The sequence below is a fragment of the Osmerus mordax genome, chromosome 15, assembly GCF_038355195.1.
Source record: "Osmerus mordax isolate fOsmMor3 chromosome 15, fOsmMor3.pri, whole genome shotgun sequence".
Classification (NCBI taxonomy): Eukaryota; Metazoa; Chordata; class Actinopteri; order Osmeriformes; family Osmeridae; genus Osmerus; species Osmerus mordax.
The window spans coordinates 16,615,087-16,625,652 of NC_090064.1; the positions used below are offsets into that span (position 1 = coordinate 16,615,087).

The window sequence follows — 10,566 nt, forward strand, 5'->3', positions numbered from 1 at the left end:
GAATTGTGGGCAATTTCCTTGGCTGAAGTCTGCAAAGATGCAGACTCACGAAAAGGGTGCATAAAGGCCTCAAAATGTCTGCCAAAGAGCCCTTGTGCACTTGACGATTTGACAGTGGGACAGCACTAAGCCTTCACAGACTTGGCGAGAACGCGCTTCAAAGTCTGTGAGAGTGAACATTGGGATTGGGCCTTTATGTTCGTAAACTCCGGATTGATTCTCCGGACGTCTTTTCTGAGAGAAAAAGCCGCTCAGATTGATTCAGAGCATGCACGGAGACAGGGCTATTCACAGACGGGTCCGTTGTAGTGAGAGAGAACACGAGCGGGGCAAGGAGGGGCTGGGCAAATCAGTGCGTTTTGTGCTAATCTACAATAAAATGTATTTTTTTGCCATATTAAACGGTAAAAAAAAAAGATGTATGAGAAAAACTAGTTGTAGTTTAATATATAGTTGGTTCTTGAGAGGTTTTATACATTTTTACAGATGAGCATATATCTTCTACAGTATTAACGCTGAATTCATTCGTACAAAGCAGCACATGAAGGAGAAGTTTCCATTGATACTCTTTATTCTGTACAGTTTCAGGTACATGAAGAACAAAGGAAAGGCTACATTACTACAACCATTTCAAGATGTAAAGACGTCCATCTGAGAGCTTCACTCTTCATCATGTCCTTTCTGATGGAGAAGATGCAGGAGATTAAAACAAAGTAAAATATTTTGCAAACTAGTTAAAGTATAAACAATAGTATTTATGAAGGGTTCATTGGAAAGCAACTGCCTAATATTCATTGTACGGAAAATATGATCATAGTGTAATTATATTCAAAGTAGATATCAGTCCGAGAGAAACTAACCTTTGATCCTGCATCACGACTCTTGGTTCTCAATTTGTTGACCTGGGACTCAGCAATGTCAGCCCTCTCCTCTGCTTCATCCAGCTCATGCTGAATTTTACGGAACTTGCCCAGATTAGAGTTGGACTGTTCCTCCTGAGAAAGACATTGACAATTATTTTAGTCCCTCAAGCAAACTGAAAACAGAAAGGCTTCTGAGATCACTATTTCTACTCACAGCCTCCTCTGCAGTTCTCTTGAAGGACTTGACCTTCAGCTGCAGTTTGTCCACCAGGTCTTGCAGACGGCTCAAGTTCTTACGGTCCTCCTCAGTCTGGACCAAGACGAAAGGGAAACAGAATCATGTTCCATCTTGTTTCTCAATCTCTGTGCACTGATGAAAGGACATTTTACAGATGACAGCAAGAACTACTGTATACCTGGTAGGTGAGCTCCTTGATGCGTCTCTCATATTTACGGACTCCTTTCACTGAATCACTGCTCTTCCTCTGCTCCAACTCCACCTCTGTCTCCAGCTCCCTCACCTGGAGGAAAAGGATACCAAGTTGTTGACAGCTGTGAACCTGTTTTCCCGTTTCATAATCTTAAATCATTTGTTGGAAGGATGGAATAAGGTACCATAAGGTACCAACCAGCCTCAGACACTCACCCTGGACTCCAGCTTCTGGACCTGCTTCTTGCCACCCTTCATGGCGATTTGCTCAGCTTCATCCAGACGGTGCTGCAGGTCCTTGATGGTCTGCTCCATGTTCTTCTTCATGCGCTCCAGGTGAGCACTGGTGTCCTGCTCCTTCTTCAGCTCCTCTGCCATCATGGCAGCATCAGTGATGGCCTTCTTGGCTTTCTCCTCAGCATTCCTGCACTCCTGCACAGCCTCCTCCACTTCATTCTGAAGCTGGGAAGTGTCACCCTCTAGCTTCTTCTTCTGGTTCAGCAGGCTGGTGTTCTATAAGAGAAAAAGTGTTGTGTTTTTATTTAGAAAGAATGCAATAACCTGTTTTAACTGGTGTACTCCATCAACATGTTACCTGAGAGTGTAGCAGCTGAACCCTCTCACTGACATCCAGCAGTTCCTGCTCAGCCAGTTTGCGGCCTCTCTCAGTCTGCTCGACCATGGACCTCAGCTCCTCCAGTTCAGCCTGCAGCAAATTGTTACGTCTCTCCACGATGGCAATGTTCTCCTTCAGATCATCATTGCCACGAAGAGCATCATCCAGCTGCAGTTGGGAGTCCTGTCGAAAAAATATTCGTTGTTATCATGAAAACTTGCACTTAATTCTCTTTCTGGCTGTAGCCACTAAGTCAATAAGCATTGTGGTGTTTAGAAAGACAGGATATTTTAGGTACAACGTTTTTACCTTCATATGTGCATGGAGGCCCTTGAGTTGCTTCTGGGCCTCTGCTGCCTGCCTATTGGCCTGGCTGAGCTGGATCTCCATCTCATTGAGGTCTCCCTCCATCTTCTTCTTCAGCCTGAGAGCCTCGTTCCTGCTGCGAGTCTCAGACTCCAGGGAACTTTGCAGGGTATCCACCACTCTCTGCTGGTTTCTCTTGGCCATTTCCATCTCCTCATCTTTCTCAACCAGTTTGCGCTCAATGTCAGCTTTGACCTGGTTGAACTCTAGCTGAGCTCTGAGAATCTTGCCTTCCTCGTGCTCCAGGGAGCCCTACAAGAACACAGCCCACAATGTGTGTCCAGCAAATGCTTCTGGGAGTACTTTTTATCTTTTTAAGATTATTTTTTTGTCTCACCTCAGCTTCCTCCAGAGCAGTCTGGATCTCAGCCTTCTCCTGTTCCAGCTGTTTACGAACCTTCTCCAACTCATGGATGTTCTTTCCACCCTCACCAAGTTGCTCAGTCAGGTCAGAAATTTCCTCTGTTGACAGGAACCCATTCAGTTTAAAAGAATGTCCAATGTTGATTGACAATGTACAGAATTATGCCAAGTTTGTAAATATTCAGACCTTGGAGGTTCTTGTTCTCCCTCTTCATGGTCTCCAGATGATCCAGAGACTCTTCATAGGAGTTTTTCAGTTTGAACAGCTCAGTGCTGAGGGATCTGGCCTCCTTCTGGGCGCTTTCCAGCTCAGTCTGGGACTCCTCATACTTCTGCTTCCACTCTGCCAGGACCTGGAGGTGACACAAGCAGCATTAACGAATGGTGCTCTGTATTTCTACCCAGATTCTCTTGAAGATCCGTCACTGTACCTTGTCAAAGTTTCTTTGCTTCTTGTCCAGAACAGCAGCAGCAGCATTGGATCTCTCCACATCCACCATGAGATCTTCAATCTCATTCTGGAGTCTGTGTTTAGTCTTATCCAGGGAGGAACATTTAGCATTGACAGCTTCCACAGCCTCTTCTGCATCTTGCAGACGCTGAGCCAGCTTCTTCCTGTTTGACAGAAAATAAACTTTGTATAATCCTAGCGCAATCATTATGACTGTATTGTGGTACATTGTCCATTCTGAAGTGAAGCACTGTTTGATTGTAAGGATCTCCTTACTTGGCCTCTTCCAGCTCCTCGGTCTTCTGGATGGCATCAGTTTCATACTTGGTTCTCCACTGAGCCACCTCAGAGTTAGCCTTGGACATGCTGCGCTGCAGCTCAGCCTTGGCCTCCTGCTCCTCCTCATACTGCTCCCTCAGCAGCTCTGAGTCATGGCGAGCAGACTGCACTGCATGGGCTAGAGCATTCTTTGCCTGGAAAAAGGTAGACATAATATTGATGCTGGCCCATGATTATTTCTGCTAGAATGATAATGCAGTTACTGTCCATACCTTGATTTCCTCCTCCAGTTGTCTTTTTAGATCCTCAATCTGCTGAACATTAGACTGTTTTCCTCTGGTCAGCTGGGAAACCAGGGAGTCCTTCTCCTCCATTTGCCTGGTAAGTTCACCTGGGGAGAGAAAAAATGTTTTTCTTCTGTGTTGCCAGATTTGAAAGGCCTTTCTATGAGGCATTTCAGCTTGGATAATATTTTCACCTTTGAAAGTAAAGAAAGTGGCATTTCCATTGAAATTTCATTCCAATCTATAGTTGTCTTACCATTTTCAGTTTGAAGCTTTGCTTTCTGCATGGTGAAGTCATTGATGGATCGTTGTCCCTCCTCAGATTTAGTCCTGTATTCAGTCATCTGGTCTTCAAGGGTTCTGCACATTTTCTCCAAGTTTGTCTGTTTAAACAGGTATTTAATTGGACATCAGTATATGCAGTAGGCTACTTACATACACCTGTTACTAGTTCCTAACTTCTCATATTAGGACCACTCACTTTGGACTTGACAATCTGCTCCATGTTGGAGACCACATCGTCCAGCTCCAGCCTGAGCTCACTCTTCTCCTTCTCCAGCTTCTGCTTCACTCTCTGAAGGTTGTCAATCTGCTCCCCCAGGTCGGCCACACTGTCTGCATTCTTCTTCCTCAGAGTGGCAGCTGTAGCCTCATGCTGCAGAGTAGCCTCTTCAAGGTCTCTGCGCACCTTCTGGAACTCTGCCTCCCTCTTCTTGTTCATCTCAATCTGGGCAGCAGTGGCTCCACCAGCCTCCTCCAGCCTCTCACTGATCTCCTCCAACTCTCTGGACAAGTCTGCCCTCTGCTTCTCAACCTTGGCACGGGCAGCTCTCTCAGCCTCCAGCTCTTCCTCAAGCTCCTCAATACGGGCCTACAATGTAAGGATTTCTGATGAGATCAGAGTTCAAACAGCTGGTATCCTACAAGGCAGCTTTAACCATACAGTGCTATTGACTAACCTGCAGCTCCTTCAGTTTCTTCTGAAGCTGTGCACCCATGGCCTGCTCATCCTCAATCTTGCTGTTGAGTTGACTTATCTCAAAGTCTTTCCTGTGGAAATTATACACATTGTAACCCTTTCTCTAAAAGTAAGCATTGTGGTGATACAGTCCTTTGAGTTCATAATATTACTTCTTCAGTCTCTCCTCCATCTGCTGTTTGTCGTTCTCCAGGTCCATTAGGCTCTCCTGGGTCAACTTCAGGTCTCCCTCCAGCTTCCTCTTGGCCCTCTCAAGGTCCATTCTTACCTTCTTCTCTTGCTCCAGAGAACCTTCAAGCTGGTTGATCATACAAGTTGAATATCATGACGAAAACCATACACCATTGTTCTACTTGTAACTTAAAGCAACACTTGATGACTTGATTTTTTGATACTCACATCATCAACCTGCTGTTCCAGCTTGGTTTTGGCCTTGGTCAGAGTGTTGACTTTGTCTTCCTCAGTCTGAAGGTCGTCCAGTGTCTGCTGGTGAGCCTCCTGGAGAGCTTTCTTCTCCTTGGTCAGCTTGGCGATGATTTCATCCAGAGCTGCCATCTCCTCAGTCAGGTTTTTAACCTGAAGTCATATAGTGTAGGTATATTTTGTTCTCACCTTTACTCTGATCTCATTATCAAGTCAAGTTGGTCTTTACCTTGTTCTCCGTGGCATGCTTCTCCTTCTCCACTTTGGCCAGAGTGAGTTCCAGATCATCAATGTCTTTCTTGAGTTCTGAACACTCATCCTCCAGCTTCCTCTTCTTAGCAGTAAGCTCTGCATTCATCTCCTCCTCATCCTCCAGTCTTTCAGTCAGCTCCTTGGATTTGGCCTCAAGCTGGATCTTGCTCTTGATCAATCCCTCACACCTCTCCTCAGCATCTCCCAGACTGTCTTGTTCCTGTGAAGGGATCAAATAGTTACAACTTCAAGAAAAATGTGATTCATGTTATGTACAATATTATTCCCCGTCCGTTGTTGTAGCTGTCACTCACAGTTTGGACTGCGAGTTGAAGGTCATTCTTCTCCTGGACAAGGGAGACCATTTTCTCTTCCAGCTCCTTCCTACGGGCTTCAGATTTAGCATAAGCTTCTTTAAGCTTCAGGAATTCTTCCTTCATGTTGGCCATCTCTTTCTCAGTCTCGGCTGAGACAAGCAGAGGTTTGATCTTGAAGAACATCTTCATCCAGGGCCAATTCTTGACCCCCATGAAGGCACGGATGTTCCACTGGATCACAAGCAGGGCATCCCTGATCCCAAACAGAATGATCTTTTAGCTTACTTTCACTCACCTCAGATACATTTTGTAGTAACTATAGAGAATACTACCTGCGATCAACTATTTTCTGGAACTCAATTCTGGCAAGCAGACCACGTGCTCTGGACTGGATCCCTGTGATGATGAGAGCGAGACGGTCGTCTCTCATCTCCTCTAGAACACCCAGCAGACCAGCCTTGAAGAACACCTGATAAAGATACTCAAATTATACCTTTTCATGCTACTCATTGAAATAGGGCGTTTATGCCAGCCTCTCTTTTCAGTACATTTACCTTAGTGTGTCCTAATCTGTACTGCTCATGGTCAATGTCCAGACTACCCAGCAGTTTTTCTGCTGCCTTCTTGTTGTCCATAAACGCTCCCTCAGGGATAACATTTGGGTTTAGGATGCGATATCTGAATTGAATCATACAGTATACAAATTTAAGTAAAGTATACAGATATTATTTAATACAATGATCATAAATGGTTTTTTTAGACAGGAGTTACATGCCAAACTAATGTATATCTTTTTATTATTATTATTATTATATATTTTTTTTTACCTTTGTTTGAAGTCACTGTATGGAATCCTGTTGGGGAATCCCTTCCTGCAGATTCTGATGCCTTCCAGCACACCGTTACAGCGCAGCTGGTGCATGACCAGAGGGTTCTCCATGGCCCCAGGAGTCTTGCTCTCGTTGGGGATGATGCAACGCACAAAGTGGGGGTGAGTAGACCTCAAGTTGGTCATGAGTTTGTTCAGATTCTCCTGTGGATAGAAAGATTTTGAACAATCATGCTATTAGTGTTTTTGTATTAGATAACTTGAATTACAGTGTTCTTATCTATTGTAAAGACTAATCATCATCATCACTGTAACATCTTGAACATCCACACACAAACTCACCCTGTGCAAAGCAGACACTGTCTGGAAAGAGGAGCCTTTCTTCTTCTTTCCTCCTCCAGACTCAGCTGTCATAAATTAGGAGATCAAATATATTATCATCGTAATATGTTTGTTTTTTTTAAGATACATGATTAGATTTATTTTTATATTTACCAGTAGAGTCAGCACCAGCATAGCCAGCAAAAAGCACACCCAATAACTTAAGGCTTGATTTCTGGAAGAGTCCGACCACAGTCTCATTCAGAGGGTCCTTGTTCTTCACCAGCCAGTTACCAATGTTGTAGTCAACTGTGCCTGCATAGTGAACCAGGGAGAAATGGGCCTCTGGTCGACCTTTTATAATCCTGGGCTTCTGGAAGTTGGCAGTTTTTCCCAGGTGGTTGTCATACAGCTTGGCCTTGAATGTAGCATCACTGGCTTTGGGGAACATGCACTCCTCTTCAAGGATGGACATGATACCCATGGGCTGGTTTGCGGAACAAAAGACAAAATGTTCCAAGTCAAATTTGGGAAGTAACCGTGCTGACTATAAGTTCAGGTCCTTCCACCTCACTCAAGCAACCCTGTCAGCTCTTTTTATCCAAAAGTGGTTTAGATAAGCACCTCTTATACATAATATAACCTAATTAAACTTGATACTAACCTTTTCAATGAGTTCAATGCAGGCTGCCAAGTCCATGCCAAAGTCAATGAACTCCCAAACTATTCCTTCTTTCTTGTACTCTTCTTGCTCCAGCACAAACATGTGGTGATTGAAGAATTGCTGCAGCTTCTCATTAGTGAAGTTGATGCAAAGCTGTTCAAAGGTGTTGAACTGGAAAAGAGATTTACAGGTTCAGTGTTCTTGCTGACTGCGAATCGTACTAAAGTATAAACGTTCGTAATGTGCACATTATCCCTTTCCACCAAATACTCACATCAAAAATCTCAAAGCCAGCAATGTCCAGCACACCAATGTAATGCTGGCGTGCATTTTTGGTGTCCAGGGTTTGGTTGATTTTCACCACCATCCACAGGAACATCTTCTCATACACTGACTTGGACAGAGCACCAATGGAGTAGTACACCTGTAGAGAGAGGGTACAATAAATTGCATCAAACATGGATCAATATGAACATTTGTAAAAATGGACAGAGGGATCATTTTTATGGATGTTAATCCAACTTTGTCCAAAAATACTTAATATATACATGTTTTAAAGGTCACAAGATCTGAGCGACATTATTGCTAGGCTTCTGTTGAAACTCTCTAACAATGTAACCCTCATGTGATAACTATTATCTTGAGACTAACCTGCTGGACACTTTGACCTTTGGTGACCCACTCGTTTCCTACTTTGACCCTTGGGTGGCAGAGACCCTTGATCAGGTCAGCAGAGTTCAAGCCCATCAGGTACGCCACTTTGTCGGTATCTGAAATTCAGAGGCAGGGATTTGTAAAACATAGTTTGTAGCTGGTTGGATATAGCCCCACGGTGACATTTTGGTTTTATGTAATCTTGTATTTAATTAATTAAGATCCATTGAGGTCCAAAACATTTGGAAGGTTTGATGGTGCTGATAACAGATTTCACATTTGAACACTGTGAAATATTTCACAATGCTTAAAGACCATGCCACGCACAAGGGATTCAAGTGGTACACGATATGACAGTTTTAATATTTGAATAATTAAAAGTTACCCTCAGTGCCATCTGCCTCTGCCTGCTCCTCCCTCTGCTTGTTCTTGAACTTCATGTTGCCCATGTGCATGATGGCACCAGTCAGCTTGTAAATGCCGTTCTTCTCCTCTTGGGTGAAGCCCAGCACATCGAAGGCTTCCTTTTGTAAAGTTGAAAATGTTTACATGACATTTTTACATATACTATTACAGTAGATTGCCTTGATTGCTATATATATGCTTCACTTACATCAGTAGCCATCAGCTCATCAGAATCATCAATAGATGTTACAGCAATCTCTCCTTGGGAGATGAAGGCGTAATCATAGGGGTTGCTGGTGATAAGCAGCATCTCTGTAAATAAGTATTTAAACTTAAATTATGTGATTGGGTTGGTTAGATCCACAGTGGTCAATGTACAAGCATTTTTAGTATAGTAAATACACTGCTGTTTATATACTGACCCAGCAGTTCTGGCTTCTTTTGAGACAGGATCTGGTAGAAGATGTGGTAGTCTCTCTCAGCCTTGAGCTGGAAAGTGACACGTGACTTCTCCAGAAGATCTGTAAAAAAGAGAAAATACATGTAAATTGACTTGGATCAAGCGCGATTTATGAGCAGGAGGTCAATGGTTTGGATGGTTTCATTACACTAGTAATTGTATTAAATACAGCATAATCTTTGAGACAGTAGTTGTAAACTACTCACAAGTTTCAATGTCTGCGGATGAAAGCTTCCCACTCACTCCAAAATGAATTCTGATGAATTTTCCCTGTAAGTGAAGGAATTGTACACTCACTGTCAACTGGGTGATACAATCGTGTTGAAGATAGTGCATGTTAAACATGAATTTAGAAATCTTACGAATCTGGAGGAGTTGTCATTTCTGATGGTCTTGGCATTACCAAAAGCCTCCAGGGCAGGGTTACACTGGATGATTTGATCCTCCAGGGTACCCTAGAATCCAATATTTACACAATGTCAAACTATAGTGAGTTTTGATAGTATAACTGTAAATTAATATTCTCTTTGTCAGGATTACAATGTTACCTTTTTTTCCTGACTTGCGTCCTTCTTTCCACTCACAGCTGCAATGCTGGCAAAGTACTGGATGACTCTCTTGGTGTTCACAGTCTTTCCTGCACCAGATTCTCCACTGAGAAGGGATAGAAAATGCACAGTGTGAAAGAGCCAGAGACATACCTATTGTATGGCCAAGTTAAGTCATGTAGGCTTTTATGCACTTACGTGATCAGGACAGACTGATTTTCCCGGTCTGTCAAGAAAAAAACATTTCCACATTAATTTGATCAATTTGGCTTCATCAGTACAAATGTATTAAAAGACCATGTTGGGTTTTACCTGACAGCATGTACTGGTAGGCATTATCAGAGATGGAGAAGATGTGAGGAGGAGCTTCACTCCTCTTCTTGCCTCTGTAAGCATTGACAACTGACTGATCGTACACTGGCAGCCACTTGTAGGGGTTGACAGTCACACAGAACAGTCCTGAGTAGGTCTGTGGGGGAGGAGAGTATTTTTACTTCTTTAATGATCATATTCTACTCAGTAGGAACCTATTTGTACGTTGTGTTACTCACGTAGATCATCCAGGCTGCATAACGCTCTTTGAGGTTAAACAGCACAGCAGGCTCGTGCAAGAAGGTGAACATCGCCATGTCCTCAATTTTATCAAACTTTGGCGGGTTCTGGGGATGGATGTCATCCTCCTTATGAGTTGTTGTCTGGAAATGGATAGAGTGCAGACTGTAAATTTATTTTACTGTTTGTGACCTTTTGCATTATTAGAAAATACCATAGACTTGATTTATTGTTTCCCATATACTTTGGAAGAATATAACAGTTGTACAATCAGCTATTTTTACTTATTAATAATTTGTTTGTGCATACCTTCCCAAACTCAGTTTCAACTGTGACTTTGTCCCCATCTCTACTGCTTATAAGTGCCTTGACGTACTCAACCTCTGGGTCAGGCACAAAGCAGTTCTTCTTCATGTCAAAGGGACGAGTCTGGGCTTCCAGACGTTCCTTATCTGACTTCCGCAGAAAAGAAGCTGCTGTCCCAAACTCGGCCATCAATGCGTCCCCCAT

The 10,566-nt window shown here is 43.3% G+C and overlaps 1 protein-coding gene across 1 annotated transcript; it reads right to left on the reverse strand.

Annotated features, from left to right (window-relative positions):
- Positions 1-553: 553 nt before the first annotated feature.
- LOC136957367 (myosin-7-like) lies at positions 554-10,566 on the reverse strand. Its single transcript, XM_067251250.1, has 37 exons — positions 10,366-10,566; positions 10,056-10,199; positions 9,817-9,973; positions 9,703-9,730; positions 9,505-9,610; positions 9,319-9,411; positions 9,163-9,226; positions 8,919-9,017; positions 8,705-8,808; positions 8,477-8,615; positions 8,089-8,207; positions 7,712-7,861; positions 7,438-7,608; positions 6,948-7,260; positions 6,795-6,859; positions 6,451-6,656; positions 6,178-6,301; positions 5,956-6,092; positions 5,621-5,876; positions 5,284-5,526; positions 5,031-5,207; positions 4,784-4,929; positions 4,612-4,702; positions 4,134-4,523; positions 3,909-4,035; positions 3,641-3,759; positions 3,366-3,562; positions 3,070-3,253; positions 2,826-2,991; positions 2,613-2,737; positions 2,219-2,527; positions 1,889-2,092; positions 1,510-1,806; positions 1,280-1,384; positions 1,078-1,173; positions 861-995; positions 554-681 (listed from the first exon to the last, which is right to left on the reverse strand). The coding sequence occupies exons 1-37, from the start codon at positions 10,564-10,566 to the stop codon at positions 661-663; spliced, it is 5,808 nt and encodes a 1,935-aa protein (XP_067107351.1). The 3' UTR covers positions 554-660.